General features: G+C 37.0%; 1 protein-coding gene across 3 annotated transcripts; it reads right to left on the reverse strand.

Moving 5' to 3' along the window:
* Positions 1-1,687: 1,687 nt before the first annotated feature.
* On the reverse strand, positions 1,688-17,925 carry LOC112797319 (BEACH domain-containing protein C2). Of its 3 annotated transcripts, none has more exons than XM_029297953.2 (27): positions 17,821-17,925; positions 17,318-17,431; positions 16,648-16,696; positions 14,436-14,517; positions 13,907-14,230; positions 12,737-13,302; positions 11,465-11,549; positions 11,175-11,369; positions 10,326-10,871; positions 10,107-10,250; positions 9,360-9,818; positions 8,894-9,039; positions 8,492-8,561; positions 7,994-8,077; positions 7,779-7,835; positions 7,621-7,689; positions 7,451-7,537; positions 7,245-7,361; positions 6,097-6,246; positions 5,865-5,949; positions 5,660-5,780; positions 5,467-5,563; positions 5,084-5,197; positions 3,925-4,291; positions 2,886-3,670; positions 2,450-2,572; positions 1,688-2,085 (listed from the first exon to the last, which is right to left on the reverse strand). In XM_029297953.2, exons 2-27 carry the CDS (start codon positions 17,322-17,324, stop codon positions 2,008-2,010), a joined length of 5,007 nt encoding a protein of 1,668 aa, XP_029153786.1. In that variant the 5' UTR covers positions 17,325-17,431; positions 17,821-17,925; the 3' UTR covers positions 1,688-2,007. The 3 variants fall into 3 exon arrangements, with proteins under 3 accessions (XP_029153786.1, XP_025695974.1, XP_029153787.1); XM_025840189.3 differs by having other exon boundaries at positions 16,648-16,724; XM_029297954.2 differs by lacking the exons at positions 14,436-14,517; positions 16,648-16,696; positions 17,318-17,431; positions 17,821-17,925 and having other exon boundaries at positions 12,737-13,311; positions 13,907-14,047.
* Between the last annotated feature and the right edge of the window lie 146 nt (positions 17,926-18,071).

Here is an 18,071-nt window from a genome sequence, read left to right on the forward strand (position 1 = left end):
CTCCAACAAGTCGGCTACGAGCCCGAGTAGAATACTCGAACCCAAATCTTGAAAAGAAAATTGGGCTCGAGTAGGGGCACTGTTCATACCCTGGCCCAACAGTAAAGGCCCAGGTCCAAACAAAAAGCCTAATCCCACGGATTGAGCCTCACTCGGCACCGACCTTCGTCTTACGAAGTCGGTGCTCACCACGACTTGTTCTAAAGAAGTCGGGAACGAGGGTTAGCTGGCAGATAAGCACTCATTCAGATGAGTAACTGCCCCTAAAATCTCTCTAACCACTTCCAGTATCCATATCTTAACCTCCCTAAGATAAAGGGACGGTTAACACCCTAAAAAAGTGGCACTACTTCAACGGTGGTTATTGGTTCACCACTATAAATACACTGGCATTCCTCAGGTATCTCTAAGTCCCAATACTCTCCAGACCTGCTTACGCTCTTGCTGACTTAGGCATTGGAGTGTCTTTGCAGGTACCACCCCCATTCTTTCACACGCACAAGTCGGATGGAGGCCCTCCAGGTGCCGATCCACACGAAGGCCTCCTCTTTCCAACGATTGGGCCAACCAACGTCATCCAATCCATTAATCTCCGGTTACCTACCGTAACAAATATATTTATAGAAAAACATTATTTGTAACAAATACCAATTTAATTTGACCAAATTTTATCAAATTTAACAAGTTAATTTATCTAAATTTGACTGTTTTTTTACTGTATTTAATCAAGTTTAACTAGGTTAATTACTTAACCCTTCAAATGAGGACCTATCTGATTTAGTGACCGTATTTATAATTTGACCAAATTTAACTAGGTTAATTGCTTAACCGTTCAAATGAGGACCTATCCGATTTAGTGATCGTATTTTCAATTTGACTGACACAGTCAATTTGAATTTGATAACTATAATTATATGTAAACTATTCCATGATAATTTCAAAAATAATTAAAGCTTATTTTTTTTTTACTAACCTTCTCAATTTAAATCCTAAAAAAAATATTAAAATAATTAAAGAAATTTAAATTTTACTTTTAATATAAAGCGCGCGCGCACACACATATATATATATATAAAATTTAAAATTAGTATGATCATATGTCTAGTGTCATGTGTCCCGCGTCTACATCATAGTCGGTCAGCAGTGTTAAAATTTGATCTTTTTCATTGCAAATCTTTATCAACTATGTTAACCGTATACCAAAATTAATTATCAGAGTCGAATATACATTAAAAATTTAAAATATAAAATATATATTAAAAATAAATTAAATTATACAAAATTATACATATATTTATACATAAATACATAATAATTAATTTTAATATTCACATTGTATTTTTAACCTTTATTCCCCTCAGAACCCAACTTAAATCAACCCCTTGGTAAACCAAAATACACAGGCGCACGCGCGCACAATTTTCTAAAGCATTTTGGTCAAATAACAAGTCATATGAGCAGAGTAGGACCTAACTAGCTATGTAACCCCTCAAGCTCCAATCTCATTATAAACGCTTATCGGTTAACTTGCCTGTAATTAGAGAGGAGATAAACGAGAAAAAACAATCAGACAAGAAAAAACGAAATCAAACAAGATGATGAATTGAATTGTAGTTATCTCAATCTCCTAAAGAATTTTGAAGACTCAACCTCAGCAATGTTTCTGTCTCAAAAAACAACAGCGGCGTTACAAGAAAGAATATCTCTATTATAGCTTCATTCTCTTTAATTAAAAAATTGGGAACAAAAATTAATGGTTCAAACCTCAAGTCACAACTCAGAAGCTTGTCCAATATCCAACGCTTCAGCACAACTGTAATAGCAAAGAACCTCAACTAAATCTAAGAAACTAAAACTTGTGGTATCAATTGGATGTTATACATATTTTACAGATATATGAACAATAGGGATACAAACCAACGAACAAAAAGGAGTATCATAAAGTCAACCTAATTTTCCTAATTCATATTGTTTAGATCTGTAATCGAATGGTGTGTATCCTAAAAGCTATGAATTTATAAGAGGCCGAAGCCCATCTCCTTCCCAGCCAAGCTTGAGCATCTGATCGACCACTTTCAAGCTTAACTGCAAACAATAAGCAACAATGTCAAAACCCGTCAAATTGTGCAGGCATTGGAGAACAATCAAACATGTTATTGGGAACATAATTGTTATTTGAAAACAATTTAAGGTTGTCTAAACGGAACAACTGAACAACTTATAGTTGATAAGGAAATAGTTCACGTTTTCAGAAGTTGGTAAACAATGTGTAACTTCTAAAAAGTGAAAGAAAAACAATTTGATCATTGATATCACTCTAAATAACGTGCAATCAGGATTATTTTTCAAGAAACTATGAAACCGCAGGCATAATATATTCACTACAACTTTATAAGAATCAGAAGACTGTTATTTGACGAAGATACTTGTCAAGAAAGATTTAACTTACAGCTGGGTCAGTGAAGATTATCAATTGTTTATTTGAAGTTGAAACTAGAAGATTTGTGTTATCCTTGTTTAGTGCCACAGCTGTGAGATCCTGTCCTTCTTCCAACTTCAACACATGAAATACCTAGAAGAAACATGACATTGGCGTTGAGTGACAGTTTGGTGAAATAGCAATGTATATGAATAACGACAGAATAATTCCACATCAATAAGAGTATTCACTAAGCTTTATTAGAAGCGGATTGTTTACTCTGAAAATTCAAATATTCATGTGTTCTATGTTAATCTGCCAATAACAAGAAATAAAGCATGCTAATTTGACAGTTGGTTATTCCTGAATGAAAACTTTCCCATGATGGATGAAAAACAAGGAATAAAATGTAACAGGTTGACGCACAATAAATTTAAGAATTATCACTGATATCTTAATCCTGTACCTGCAGGGTGTGCATATCTAGGAAACATATTGATGGTGATGGAACATCAATTCTGTTCCTTTCATTTGTTTCTTCTGATTCTAAATCAAAATCGACAATTCCTGACTTAGTCAACTGCAAATCCGGGCTGTTATTATAGGATCCCCCATTTGGTAGAGAATTTATTCCCATCAAGGCACTCCTACCATCCGCAGAAATTTCTAGGCAACTGACACTGCAAAAGTAAGATAACTGTGTGTTTGCGATCGGAGCACCATTGAGAGTAAAGGTACTAAGAGTATGCTGTGACTCATTCCAACTCATCACAATCCCTTCAGAGGAAAGGCAGACAACATGGGCCTGCACACCATCTAGCCTTCTCATTAGACGTCCCCTTCTTACAGAGTGCAATAGAACACCTGATGAATGGGAGCATGAAACAACTATTCCAATATCTGAATTAACACAACAACTAAGTATTTCACTCCGATGCCCCCGAAGCACATGTATAGGACCCTCAATACGATGCCTCCGATCCTTTTCTGTCAAGATTGATGATGAACCACTACTGGTTGAAGATGGTTTACCAGTTCTGGGAGAATGTTCTGATATGACACCTGCGTTAGACACAAGTACTCTATGTATTCTCCAGAGTAATACTGTTGTATCCCGGGATCCTGTCACCAAGTAGTTGCTATCTGGCGAAAGACTGACGCAAGTCACAGGAGCACAATGTGAATAAGCTGTTTCTAAGGTTTTAGCGCTGTCTGAGGATATTAGTCTGATACTATTATCAGCATGCCCACCTAATAAGCATCCAAATTTTCAAAATTAGATGTAAAATACAAAATATAGGCAACACCAATAAAAGGCGGAAAGGGTAAAATTTCATAATGAGCTTCATGTGTAATTAACTAATTATACATATGAAGGTTATCCATGAAATTTACTCTCTCTCTCTCTCTCACACACACACACACATTTTGCTTCCTAAGTCCTAACCAGACACACCTAGTGATTATAAACTTGATCCTAACAATTTTAGCTCTTCTATATTTACCAGTAATGATTTCTTTGTCGCATGTTATTGACACGATAGCATGACTTCTAATTCCAGATGCAGAGAATGCCACTGCTTGCGGGAATTGCCACTCTTCACCAGACGCAGCTGGCGCTTTGAACATGCGCATAAATGTACCACCACTGGAGCTTGATGTTGTTTTCGCATGTTGAAAGAGGAAAGGAGTACCCTGGCCGTCAGGAGTATTTGGTTGCCACTTGTGTTGTGCAACATGAGCAGCTGGTGCGTTCATGTCAACAACCACAACTGTATCTGAAGATGCATGAATGGCAGCCGCAGGAAGATTGCACCGGTCAGGTGATGGAACAGCATATGGTTTGACTTCTTTTGGGTTGCGGAATATTGTCTAATACAGAAAGAAAGGTAGGCAGTATGAGCAAAATCACTTGCACTTACCATCAACAATTAGAGGGAACAATAACATGAAGCAATTGAAGGGCATATCGAACAATACTATTATAGAAGTTTTAGCGCAAGTAAGCAATAACATTTGAAAGTTGAAACCATGCTGTTGTCTCGTTGCGCACAGTCAGACTCATGAGAAATATTGCTCACAGTTTTCAAAGATTAGTGGCAATAAATATTCTATATTGTCACCCAAAAGAGAAAGCTCAGCTAGATTTGATAGGCTGCAATACCTTGAGCAATCAACAAGTTTCCTCAAAAAGCTGTAAGAGACTGCCTTTTAGGGAAGAATAGAACAAGTGTTTATAAGATGTGGAATGCAGCTTGATCTATCAGAGATGATCCAGTAATATGCATTGCATATTGAGCTGGCTCAATCAATAGAAAGAATCATTAAGGATTATTGCTTTAAATTTAAAAACCATTTGTGAGCCTTCAAAGACCCACTCAGTCACTGGAAATCACCATCATTATCACTCCTATTAATGTTTCAAGAGAGCTCTAATTACAATTTATGGTGCAAGTCATTGGAAAGAATACCAATTAAAATGATTTTTCCCACATTCGAAGTAATACTGGTTGCTGGTTATAGAAGGCAAAAGGAAAGCATATATATACATATAAGAAACAATAAAAAGGGAGGAAAGCACAGTCATGCACAGAGGGTACTCATTCAAGATGTAATTTTACGATTTTTTTATCAATAAAAGCCATTTACATAACCAGCAGTTACCTGCAAATGCAAAACTTCTGCTAATGGCATTTTCTTCAAGTGAGGAACAGTCAGGAGTTGCGATGGTGTTTGTCCAAAGTATCTAATCTGATCTTGTGTGGCTCGTTGTTGTACCTATAATTTTCAAGTACAATAGAAAACAATAAGCTACAAAAACATTAAGATAAATAATCACAAGATGTTGTGACAATAAATGATTTAAAAAGGAGCAACAATGACAGAAGTTATGGTCACAGAAGATGAATAAACAGGGAAATGGAATTTCAAATTTTCAATGGTGAATACAAAATTAAATTCATTGATTAAAGTTCATCTAAAAATTGTTGAGATAACTCTGCATATAGGAATTGAATAGAAATTATCGATAAGAAAAGGAGACATACAGGATCAGAGATTTTATCAATATCCACTGTCCCTTCATAGGTAATATAAAAGAAAACATTATTTGCTGCAACAGCTTCCTTGCCCCGTTGTTTATACCTGCATATTCAAACTCATTGATGATACCGGTACAAATTATTGAAAAAAAAAAACTAATTGGAGAAGGGGCACCTTATGTACATATTAGAAACTTACCCAAATATAAGGTCAATCCACTCATGCAAATGAGCAGATACATACTCGCTCTCCAAAGCCATCCGATGCTTATGAATAAAATCAATTGGAGACTCAGCCCAGGCAGGAAGCCTTACAGTATCTGACATTGAGAAGTTATTAGCCATGATAGGCATTTGTAGTATACAATGTAATCGTACAAAAAAGCAGCTGTAGAAAATCTTACCAAGCTTTTCTCCCAACTGTGTTGTGCCGAAATCAATTGAATTTTCATTTGTAAGGACCTCAGGGAGGTAAAATAGCTCAGGAACCTAAAAGTTTAAACGAAAAATTGCTTATGATAACATTTTTGTAAAACCATGAAAAGAATTTAATATTAGAAAAAAACATTAAAGTCTAAGGAAAACAGAAAGAAGCTACTTAATGTACACTAGCATATTAACTAATCATTTTCATACCAATTCCTTCACATCGCTCATGTCCTCTAGAACTCCATTCCAAGTAGCAGAAATATCAGAAAACATCCGATCTGCATGGTCAAACTTTCCACCTTGCAGTTGAATTGCAAGGGTAGTGAATGGTTCAACCCTAACAAGATAATACAGAACCTGCAAAAGTATATAATAAACGTTAGTGCCTTCAAGATCAGCAACTAAAATATTCATGCTAGATAACTACATCTACATAAGGGAAATAACTTTCTTAAGTGTCAACTTTTCCTTATTGACTTGTAATTAGCAAGCCTATATCTGGGAATATATGTGGAGCTTCTGTTAAGATTCTTTTTCTCATTTCAATTTCCAAGGTCTTCCACTTTTCCCCTAATATACAATATTTTGCAATCAGCATAAACAAGTTCTATTGAAATTCACATTGATTCTTGATCGAACATGCCCTATAACCCTTTCACTTAAGGGTATGTTTGCGATCTATGATTTTTGAGGGAAAGAGAGGGGGAAAGAACCGCTTGGAAGTGTGAAATAGACAAAGTCTTACCCTTCAATCCCTTCCCTTCCCCCCTTCTCCAAAATCTGTTGAGATTGTGGGTTTTAGGTAGGAGAGGAAAAAAAGGTACAATATAGATAATATGACAATACTGATATGAGTATATTGTGTGTTACAAGAGGAACACTGAATCCTCTAATAATATAAAATGCCTAATCCTATCAAATAAGGAAAGAATCATAGAAAATGAAAAAACATCAAAACTAATCCAAGGAGATACTATATGATATGCGAAGATGTGATAGATATATCATAATATGTACTCTTAATTACTAACAATAGGAACTCGTAAACACACCCTTTAAAGTCCAAATTTTGCAGTTGCCGTTCGTAGAACCCAGAAAGTTATTTCGAACCAAGTGAATGCAAACTACTCCTACCTTTTAGCAAGCCATAATAAAAATCCAATTTGTGTATGGCACCATTACTTTCCCACAGAAACAAGTGAACTAGTTAAAACCTGTGCATATATTGTCTTACATCACATAGGCCCTCAGAATGAGAGAGAAAAGGCATCTATTTAACTATATCTAAGTATGACCAAGTAGAAAGTTATTGTTATGCTGCCATTTTGAAAGAGAAAAAAAAAGGTGGTACCCACAGTTCCTGCACTCGAGTAGTGTGATCCATAATGGAATTTTGGAATAACTGGATCATCAAAGCTAGCATATCTCTCTTGAAATCTCTCCAGACGCTCTGGGTTCAGTGCCCCAACAGGCTGCATGGCATTAAAAGCTTTTATTATGAGAATGAGAGAAATAAATATTTCTGCCACCATTGATTGAAGCAATATTCAGGATATAACACCTTTGAAAGATCGCGATAGGAAGAAGGGTTAGAAAGATCCAAGCTGTCTGAATTGTAATCAGAAAGAATCCATGGGAAGACCGGATACTGCCAAAAACAGGTAAGATGATAAATGAACAACATCATGACACATTATTTGCGAAAGAAACAAATTAAGAAGAAATGATTACCTGGGTAATATCATTATAACTACGACCAGCCAGTGTATTGAGTTGCATTAGATATTCAAAATTGCTGATCTGTGCAAGAGAAGTATAAAAGTCATGTACACAAGCAATGGTAAGATATTATAATATACACATTCTATCTATAACGAATTAACCCCTACCTCCCATCTAGCCCAGCGCTCCATAAGTTGAATTCTTTTTAAAAGTTGTTCAGGCCTCTGCAATGAGAAGGTATCACAACGATATAAACCCCCCAAAAAATAATAAAAATGATAGTGACAAAAAAAAAAAAGGATCACATCAACACCAATTCAAAATTTCTCTCAAGACCAAAGTTTTGAACTTCAAGAATGCAAACTAATAGAAATGCTATTACCTGAGTTGCCAGATATATATTGTTTAAGTGTGGAGGTCGCGCTTGAACAATTGCTCGATAAGCATTTTTTCGCCCTTCGCTACTCTGAAAGGAAAAACAAGCAGTGAATGTCAAAGAGAATAATAAAACCATCAGGGGATCATCGACCAAACTTTTGAGACATTAACCACTTCCCCAAAGAAAGTTTGTGTGGTGGGGGGGGGGGGGGGGGGGGGGACAGAGGGAGGGGTAGGAGGTGAGGAGAAAAAGACAACAAAATCTAGAAACATGTCTGTTCTTTATCCATGCTTCAAGGCTTCTGCATGACTGCCTGAGGATTGTAATCAAGAAATAGAAATATTTCTGAGCATCCACTTAATAATTGGAAGACTACAAGTGAACACTGTTACAATAAATGATTATATCATTATAGAGTATCAAGTACAGGCTAAAGGAACAACCCCTGGGAGGTGGAGGAGAAATGAAATGAAATAAAGTGGCACACTTAAGAAGAAATACCCCAAAGTCAAAGAAGAAGTTTGAACGATCCACCATAAATAACTCCAAAGCACTTCTTCTAAGGAGGTACCTGCAATAGGAATCAAAACCTATAAACCACCGAATCATGCATTTGTGTTTCCCAAAACGAATGTCCAAAGAATATGAAAAATAACTTTGGTCATTGATAAAACCTACAAGGCAGAAGCAGAATTTTTCCTTGTAGCTTAGCAAGGGAAGACACTACTATACAAGAAAGTAACACTCAAATTCTTTCTTAACTACAATATTCCCACAGGCTCAAACAAATATCGGCCACATAAATGCACGGTCAACAACACAACATATGAGTCATACTTCAAATGGGAACACAAAAATATAATGGCCTGAATAGATGATAAAGAATCCAGAAAATGAGCTCACCTCCGACTATAGATTTGATGAAGGGATGACATTAACCAACTACGATCCTTTTCTTGGTCTCCCACCTCAGAACTGGAATCTACAGAGTCCTTTGTGGTTCTGCTCTCACTGCTATCAATTATAAAATTTATCCTCTTATTGGTTATCTGCAATTAGAGAGCAGTGTACAATATCAGCAAAAAATTACCATACCTAAGCAAAAACAATTAAAATTTAACCATACACCTTTCCTGCAATATAAAATTAGAGCAAAAGTTTTCATACAACTTTGTTTTTCTAGTATGCCACTCATCCAACTCAGTAAGATCACACTTGTAATGATTTATACCAAACACTACAACATTTACAATTCCACATCAACAATATAACCAGGAAAATTCCAACACCTGGGACGCATTCACATGTATAACTAAAAACAGCACATAAAATATTATTGTAAGTAGTTACACTAGGCCCATAGACTTACTTGAAAAATTCCCCGTACGACTTTGAGTGGCCGTACCATTGATGATGGCAGCTCAAGAACAATTCTTTCATCAAGCTCACTGGGAACATACCCAGGTGCAATGGCTGAAGAACTATGCACAATGTGTTCATCACTTGCAAGTTGTGTACAACTAGATTCTAAAGATAACTGCACACTCTTCTCTGCAGATTCAGAAAACCTAGTCTCATTTTCTCCTTTCTCTTCAATATCATTAACCCTAGCATCCAAATTGTCTATTTCTCCTTGTTCTTCATATTCATTGACAGTCTCTGGTGAGAATGCTTCTGATGACAACATTGGTGTGTTCTGCTCATTTCTCTCCTCAGCAGAATCATCATAATTGGCTGCAGATCCTAAATGATCAGACCCTTGGTAATTCCTCCGCAAACATCTTTTCATCCTAGATGAACTTTCCATGAAATCTAGCTTCCAGAAAACCTAGGAAATTATAGAATAAATAGCATAATGAATTCAACTTAGATTTTCAATATTTGATCATGTTTTGTGAAGTTTAATAGTTTTAAACTTTCAGTATTAGCATATGTATATAAGTTGGCCATTCCAAGTATAAGCACCAGTGAGCAGACAACAACCGATGGAGGGCAATTTCCCTAAACTAGCATTGTCATGATACTATCAAAGCAAGAATTTATGGCCAGAAATGGATGAGAACATAAGATCGGTAATGAAAGTACAAAGAACTGTTATCATAAATTCATGGCATACACGAGGTGGATTGCATAAGTGATCTGCAGAAGGCCCAAAAAGACTCTTTGTTTCAAGTAAATGGTGAATAAGTTTGCGCCATGCACGGACTCCAATTGTGATTCGATGCCGAGCAATTACAGCAACATGAGCATGCCTGTCAGTCTGAAAAAACCAGGAGATATTGAATGTTGTTTCACATAATAGTATGAATACAATAGGAACAATTAGCAAACAAACCTCAGAACGTTGCATGTTCCTTGCTAGGGCCAAACTGGCAACAAGAACAGCAATATATTTATATGCAAAAGCATTAAAATCTTTCCCATACACTGACTTTGTATCAACTGGTTGCAAACATTCCATCCAGGCAACTCCCATTGCTTCAGAAATATTCCACCTCTTAACCCGTTCCATATCACTAGCACTCCTCCGCTGTGCAGATGTAGCCATTGCAACAGCACTAAGACCTCTACCAGAACCAATCTTTGCAAATCGTTCAAGATCACGAGCAGCTGCCAAAGCAGCAGCTTTTGCAGAAGCCTTGTCCTTCGGAAGGGGTGGTGTCTTATTAGGGACTTCTGCAGGTTTCTGAAAGCTTGCAAATGTATTGAGCTTATTCTGTTTCCGTTCCAGCATTGACGTATCACGCCTAAGATGGGAAGCAGATGTAGGAGCTTGGCTTTCACCTCCTGAAGTACCAGCTGCAACCATAGCTAATGCCATTGCAGCAGGTGGAGAAGCAAAAGCAGCTGCCCAGGCTGGGGATATCATAGCAAGAGCTGCCTGCAAGAAGCATCGAATGTGTATCTAAATTCTTTTATAGTAAAAAACAGTCAAGCCAATGACAAAGAGAAAAGATTAGGATTCAAAAGTAAAAATTTCTCTCGGACATGTTGAGAGATTGAAAAGCTAAGCTTCCCTGATCTTTGGTATATTTTGTTATTCTTTGGGGGATCTCTTATCCTCCAACGTTGTAACATTCTTTTACCCATCTTAATGATATTCTTCTTTATCCCCCAGAGAGACAATCCTCACTAAACCCTGTAAATAAAGAAGGTATATACATGCAAATAGAGATTAAAGTACCTCAATTGGCAGGGAATCAGCAGCCAATGCACGACCGTCTTCCATAAGAGGATTCAAACCATCAGCAGTAGCAAGCTCATGTATACCAGCTAAAATGGGTCGCCACCTCCTTAACACAGCAACAAATGGTGGTAAAATAGCCTCAAGGTACTTTTTACGAAGAGGTTTTCTGTCACTGCTGACAGCATGGTATACCTGACCAGATGTTGTACCATGGAAACAAAAGTGATTATACACACGAAAAAGACAAAAAAAAGAAAAAAGAAAAATTGACAAGCTGAAACACAGACCTCTGAATAAAGCACGCAAGATGCCACCAAGACTCTCTGTCTCTTCGAATCAGATATTGGCATGTTGAGAACAGGAGAGAGAACACTGTTCAAATTAGAAATAAATAGACAAGATTAAGCTTATTTAAACTACCATCAGTTTGTACGAGATATAAGTTTGAAACTTCATAAACAATTGTACAAATAATGCAAAAACAAATAAAGAAAAATAGCAATTAACATTTTTCTATAACTTTATCACTTCATTATGTGTATTTCAGACTCAAAGACAAAGAAACAAAAGAGTTTATCTTTTAATTAAAAAGAGTAATTAAGAAGGGGTGGATCCTCCTCCATAATGAAGAATGGAAAACTAGAACTACATGGGAAAAGTTTAGCCCATCCACTCAGCATATCAGCTAAAGAAACTTCTTTGAAAAGAAATATCCATTATCAGAGTAAAGCAGTGAAACTTGATTATTCAATCATGCATAGGTTGTCAAAATTAGAGCTTTATCCGACTTTGAATGGTCATCTGAACTCAGTAATTTCTAGAGTTGACCATACAAGTAAAATCCAGACTAGGAGTTCCCGTTCTATAATGAAGTATGAATGAGGGAGTCAAGAAAGCAAACTTCTGTATCAGTCATGTGTGGAGAAAGAAAAAGGATATAAAAGATCAGCTGTTTCAAAATGTTGTAAGATCTAACCAGAAGATGGACTCAGATGAGAGAAAAATTGAGTGCAGCTGCAATGAATACATTGCATCTATCTAGTCATAGGAAAATGTGATATTATTAGTCTAATGAGGATGAGCAATATTTGTTTGTTTCAAGTCAGAACCCATGCTATGTTCTGGACTAAGCTGCGCAATATGTTGTACTCCTAGCATGATGGCTGAATTCACCGTGGCCCAACCCATCGGGTTCTTTTTTGGGTCCCAATAGAACCTTGCATCCAGGTCATATATAAGTACCCAACCCACCCGCATGATTTAAGTCCCACGAAGGGGGCAGGGGGTATTGCATCTAAGATTTTTCCATTCCAATTCTTTGGTTTATGAAATTAAGAAAAATGCAATGGAAAAGAAAGGACATAGACGGATGTGATGGAAGTAGAAATTAAGTAGTGCTAACTACAGAGAAAACGAGGAATGGAAAGCAAGTTAGCATCAATGTAGCTGGACCTTGTGTGAAACTTCTTCAAGAAAAGATCCAATCTATGCCAATGATGATTCTTCACTAATGGGTTAAAAAATGGACAACCAATGATCGAATGAATGGGATGTTTTACCTCCACAAAAGTTCTGAGCGTGATTTTCTTCCTTCAGACACTGGATCCGCAATACTTGGATTCATTATCAGCATATGATCTTCTCCATCATCATCTTCTCTCATTGAAAGAAGAACCATTCGAAGCATGCACAAGAATGGTTGGTCGCTGTCTAAAAGCTGGTATAGTGCAGCCATCCCTCCCATTCCAGTACCTGATCCTCCACCAATACCAAGACCACCACCCAGCCCAGACTCATCTAGCAATAATGCTTGGAGCATTGCCACGGATTTCTTCACCAAAGGAAGCTCAAGCCAATTGCCGTTGGCATCTTTCTCTAAGGCAGACTTCCAAAAGTCCCATCCACTCCCACCACCACCAAATGGAACTGTATTTGGCGGAAGTCCAACACCATACCATAATCGACTCCTATATTTCCAGCCATCAGCCAAATCCTTAGAACAGGACCCATATGACACAAAAGCACTAGAAACAGATTCGTAAGGCTCAGCTGCTGATGCAGCAGCAAGCCTTTCCATCACTGAAGTAGGGATCTGACCACTTTCATCAGCCATTGAAGAAAGGACCTAAAAGTTCTAAACAAAATGAGTTTAAATAATATAGAAGTAGGCAAGACTTTAAACAAAAACGAAAATGAGCAAGACCAAAAAGTTACAATAACAAGAATGAAACTGATTAACAAGCCAATCAAAGAAGAAATCAAGAAACAAAAATAAAAAGCTTTACATGTTTCTTAAATAGAACGAATGCTGAAGTTGGATATTAAGGAGAAAGCTGAGAAAAGTATTTAGGTATAAAAATAATAATAGAAAAAAGGGCAGCCTAGTGCACAAGCATCCCGCGTTAACGCAAGGTCCGAGAAAAGGCCTCACTCAAAGGGTGTAATATAGACAGCCTAGCCTGATAATTACATATCAGTGGCTGCTTCCTGCTTCCACGGCTTGAACCCATGACCTTGAGGTTACACGGAGACAACTCAACCATTGCTCCAAGGCTCCCCTTCATTTAGGTATAAAAAATGGTATGAAGTTGTGTGATACATAGGAAATCAAGATGGTATGAGGACAGCATATCATCATTGCAAGGTTTGGAGTAATAATAGAAACAGTATTTGAGATGCATGATATAAATGCAACAGATTCATATTTATTTCTGACATAACACACATACATCTAGAGGGACTCTTGCAGAGCCACTAGATAAGGATCTGCCATCTTCCATCATTTCTGATGATTCTTCAATTGTTGATAGTGAAATTGAGCGATTATTGGTTGGATAAGTATGAGAAATGGAGGATGGAGAACCAGCTACAGCACGGGAAGAAGATTGTCTGCTCTGTAAGCGTAGGTGATCCTCAACAAGCATGAGTATCACAATAGCATTCTCTACTAAGGCTACAGAAAGTTGGGCAGCACTCTCAGCCTCCGCCTTAGCATCTCTAGGTGATAAACCCTCGGCAGCAACTCCAGCAGCAGCAGCAGCAATAACTTGAGTCTGCAACGAACAGAATGTAGACATTACAGCTGTTTTTCATCCACATTTCAGCCATAAGAACCCCCCCCCCCCCAACACCCACCCAAAAGCAAAAACAAAAAAAAGAAGAAAGGGGATTGGGAGGAGAATATCAGAAAGAACAACTCAACCATGGCAAAGCCTATAATGCAGAAAAAATTTTAAAAGAAAGATGAAAAAGTATTACCTGAACCTGCAGTTCTCTAGCAGCAAAGTCCAGCAGGCCCCCCAAGAGCCTCCTCTTAAATATAGGCAATGATTCTTCACGTCTTCAAGACAGAAAATAATCAAGAAATTAATCATTATATAAATGATACGAAGCAAAAGCAATGGTGGCAACTTTCACTGGAAACTCAGTCAAGAAAAGAGAAGGGTTAGGTAGTGAAAGACTACATAAAAGTCTTCCTCAAATTTCTTTACAATGTTTTTCATATAAACCCACACTAAGACCACGAGACAACAAGAGAGAGGAATACATTGCAGCTGAGCAATGAAATGGAGTATTATTCAAACCGTATATTCATTATAATACATAGCACTGAATGTAATCTATTCTGGTAAAAAATGGAAAATAAATAACTTTTTTCCCTTGTCTTTGCATTTGGAAAGTAAGGGGAACATATTTGAGCTGGAATTGCTGATTTAGAAGAATTTCCTCATATCTCCGCCTATATATTTTGAGCTGGAATTGCTGATTTGGAAGGTTTTCCTCATATCTCCACCTATCTTTTTGGCATAATGCCCCAATTAGTTCGTTCTTTATATATATATATATATAATCAGGATAAACACTTCTAGAATTTCCATTTTCTTTAAATTTTGCAAAGAGAGGTTATTGAATTAGTGTCTCTTCTTCCTTCAATTGATCATAACTATCTTTCCAATCCTCAAGAACATCCTTCAGTGGTCCTCTCTTGTAAATCCTAAAGCACTCTTAAGAAACATTTGTTTGGACTGTGGTTCTTAACAGAATTAAGAACAGTTGGAATCATAACAGCAATTGATCAGAACCATGGCATTGAGCAACAGGAATCATAGCACACTGAGATATTTCTTCATATGCTAAAACATCAAGCACACTCAGGCATAATGACTGTTGCAATTCAGTCGAACTCATGCTATTCCGTCACTAAGCTCCTCCTCAAGAGCAAGTAGGAAATCTATTATTCAGGGCACTTTGAGGATTTCAGACCAACAAAACTACGAATTTTCTTCCACCAAATTCACTTCATATTGGTAGTAAATCATTAACATCACTAAACTGTCATCTCTCCCACCCTTTTTCTCCTTCAAATCACCACTTTTGTTGTTGTAGAGCACTCTTCTGACATTTCCAGCCTGGAACCAAACCATCAAATCATCTCACCATCTGCTTCAAATCAAAGTCACAGCTCTGACTGCCATTCTACATGGCCTTATTAGTGGCTCCAAACTTCGGCTAATCTAACCACACGCTTCCCGCTATCTAGCACGTGATGGCTACCCACCAATTGTCACTTCAACTACCATAGTCAATTGCACATTTCCAGCCTGTTTCCTGTCACCTTCCACATCAACAACACCTCTGTTTGTTGTTAGAAATGTCAGAAACTTTTGCCTTTTGTTGTTAGGTTCTGTATAGAACTGCCAGAAAATACTGTCAAGGTGCGTTTCCCACTAACCTCCCATCATGAATCATACCTATAGTGATATCTATATCTAACTGATGTGTCTTACTGGTGAGAATTTCTCCATGGCTGAGGTATATGCAAGACTTGGCTTCATTTTAAGTTGCTCTCCAAGTTTTTCCTTACTACTATTTCCAACTCCAGCAACCCTAACTTGCCTTGCTAGTTGTGTATGGAGTTTATGTTATATTTTTCAACCCCAGCACTCCTTTATAAACTATCCCAATATCCTGTTTCAGGCTTAATTGCTTAAAGCATGCTCATTGCCAAGTCAAACCAATTGTAATGAAAATCAGTAATTTGTGAGGAAGAATGGGGTGGCTGAGATTCCAACACCTAACCAGTTTGTCATAGATGTTTTCATATCATGTTGGAAGCTGTTAAATTTTTTGGGAAAGAATAATATCAGAGATAGGAAGAGATGTAGAAGAGGAAATGATTGTATTAACTACTTCTAACTCACGTTACTCAGGCCTCAATATAAAACAAAATATATCAGCTATTTACAATAAATATCCCACAACTACCTACAACTACTAATCACAATACTGAATAAATTCGCATACTTTCAACAAGAACTAAGTCTCGTGAAAGGTTAATCTGGTAGCATTAGATAACAACCAGTGAATATTAGTATTTAACAAATGTTTACATCCTAAAAAGCTATGAACTTCCATAATAACATCATAGCACAATTGAGACGGAAAAAATCTCCAACAAAAAAAGGGATACCTTATTCGGTGTTCTCCTATGCTGGATCCACCAACAATAGAAAGCCATTCTGCACAATGAATTGTCGCTTCAATTTCCTAGACAATCAGCAATGCTAAGCATTATGAATAAACCTGATTAGGTAAATCAGACAAAATGCACCAATGAAGTAAAATTCCAGCAGACTGATGGTGCAGATTCCAAAAAGCTTCAGCAGTCAGCTGATGCTTGCTTGCTCCATTTAAAATTTCAGGTTAAAACTCACTTCCCATTAATAAGGTGAAGTGTTTGATAAATGAAACATTACAAAAAAACATTTTAAAATATATATTGATATTCAGAGACATTGTTTTACTCTAAAGACCATGAGTTTAGAGGATAACCACAAGATCCCCACCCACCCTCGAGCAGGAAGGTTTCTTTCCTACATAAGCAAGCCTTATGGAAACTGAAGCACATAAGAAACTGATTACAATTTCTTTGCAAGTTCAAACCATATTGATGTTCAACATTTACAAGCCCGGCCAAAAAAGCAATGATTAACACATCAATTAACATGAAAACAGGCAAACAAACTTATTGTGAATGTGGGTCGTGAACAGTAACATCATGAAAGAGAATAATTGGCAAGAATTTGAAGCAACTTAAGAGGAGGCCACATAAAAATTCAACATTGCAAAAAAATATCAACCTTCCATCCATCCTTTTCACGCATTGAGTGCTCCAGCATGATACTAAGGAAATTGTGTATAAGGTCTTCTATGTCTCCAATGCTTGTTGAATCAGAAAGTTTGCTTGGACTCATCTGTCAATCAAAATATTTTAGAAAAGTTAACCCCACAACACATTTACACAATGAGTTGGCATGGATTTGTATCACACCCATGAACATGCACATGCAATGTTCTATCTTAAAGTTCTTCGCAAAGCAGGAATGACTTTTTGCATCCCACTCCCCGATTAGTAACCAACTACTTTTCCCTTTGCACCTTTGTTCTTTAATAGAAATATTATCAGACTCCATTAAACTTCCTGTTCACAAGTCATTGCTAAGAGTTGCTAACAAGGAAAGAAAGTAAAAACATGACAGGAACAAAATTATAAAGAAGGGAAAAAGGAAGGCAACAGAAGAGAAAGGGAGGGGGAGGGGAAGGGGGTTTGAATTATTGAATAAATCTGTTATTGTTTGATTACCTCATAGTTTGAGATCAGCACTTCAAGAATCCACTCAGGCCATTCCTTCATGCTTGTCAAACTGACTCTATTTTCATGATGACTGCAAGCCAAAAATAGAAGATCCTGAAACCAGATACAAACAAGAAGCTCAAAACTACACGGTATAAAACAAGATATCTATCGGAAACTACATGCATAATTGGAAGCTTTTATTGCCTCTAAAACTATCTGGGAATGGGTTCTATATGGATTGTGGCAAATACATGGAC

Source organism: Arachis hypogaea, chromosome 4, assembly GCF_003086295.3.
Source record: "Arachis hypogaea cultivar Tifrunner chromosome 4, arahy.Tifrunner.gnm2.J5K5, whole genome shotgun sequence".
Classification (NCBI taxonomy): Eukaryota; Viridiplantae; Streptophyta; class Magnoliopsida; order Fabales; family Fabaceae; genus Arachis; species Arachis hypogaea.

Bases quoted from the DNA above. Each gene is read 5' to 3' on its own strand.
- LOC112797319 (XM_025840189.3), bottom strand. From the start codon at position 17,871: ATGAAGGAATGGCCTGAGTGGATTCTTGAAGTGCTGATCTCAAACTAT. The intron at 6,247-7,244 runs GTGGGTACCACC...ATACTTTTGCAG, and splicing joins ACTACTCGAGTGCAGGAACT to GTTCTGTATTATCTTGTTAG. The intron at 5,564-5,659 runs GTAAGTTTCTAA...TTGAATATGCAG, and splicing joins TGGATTGACCTTATATTTGG to GTATAAACAACGGGGCAAGG.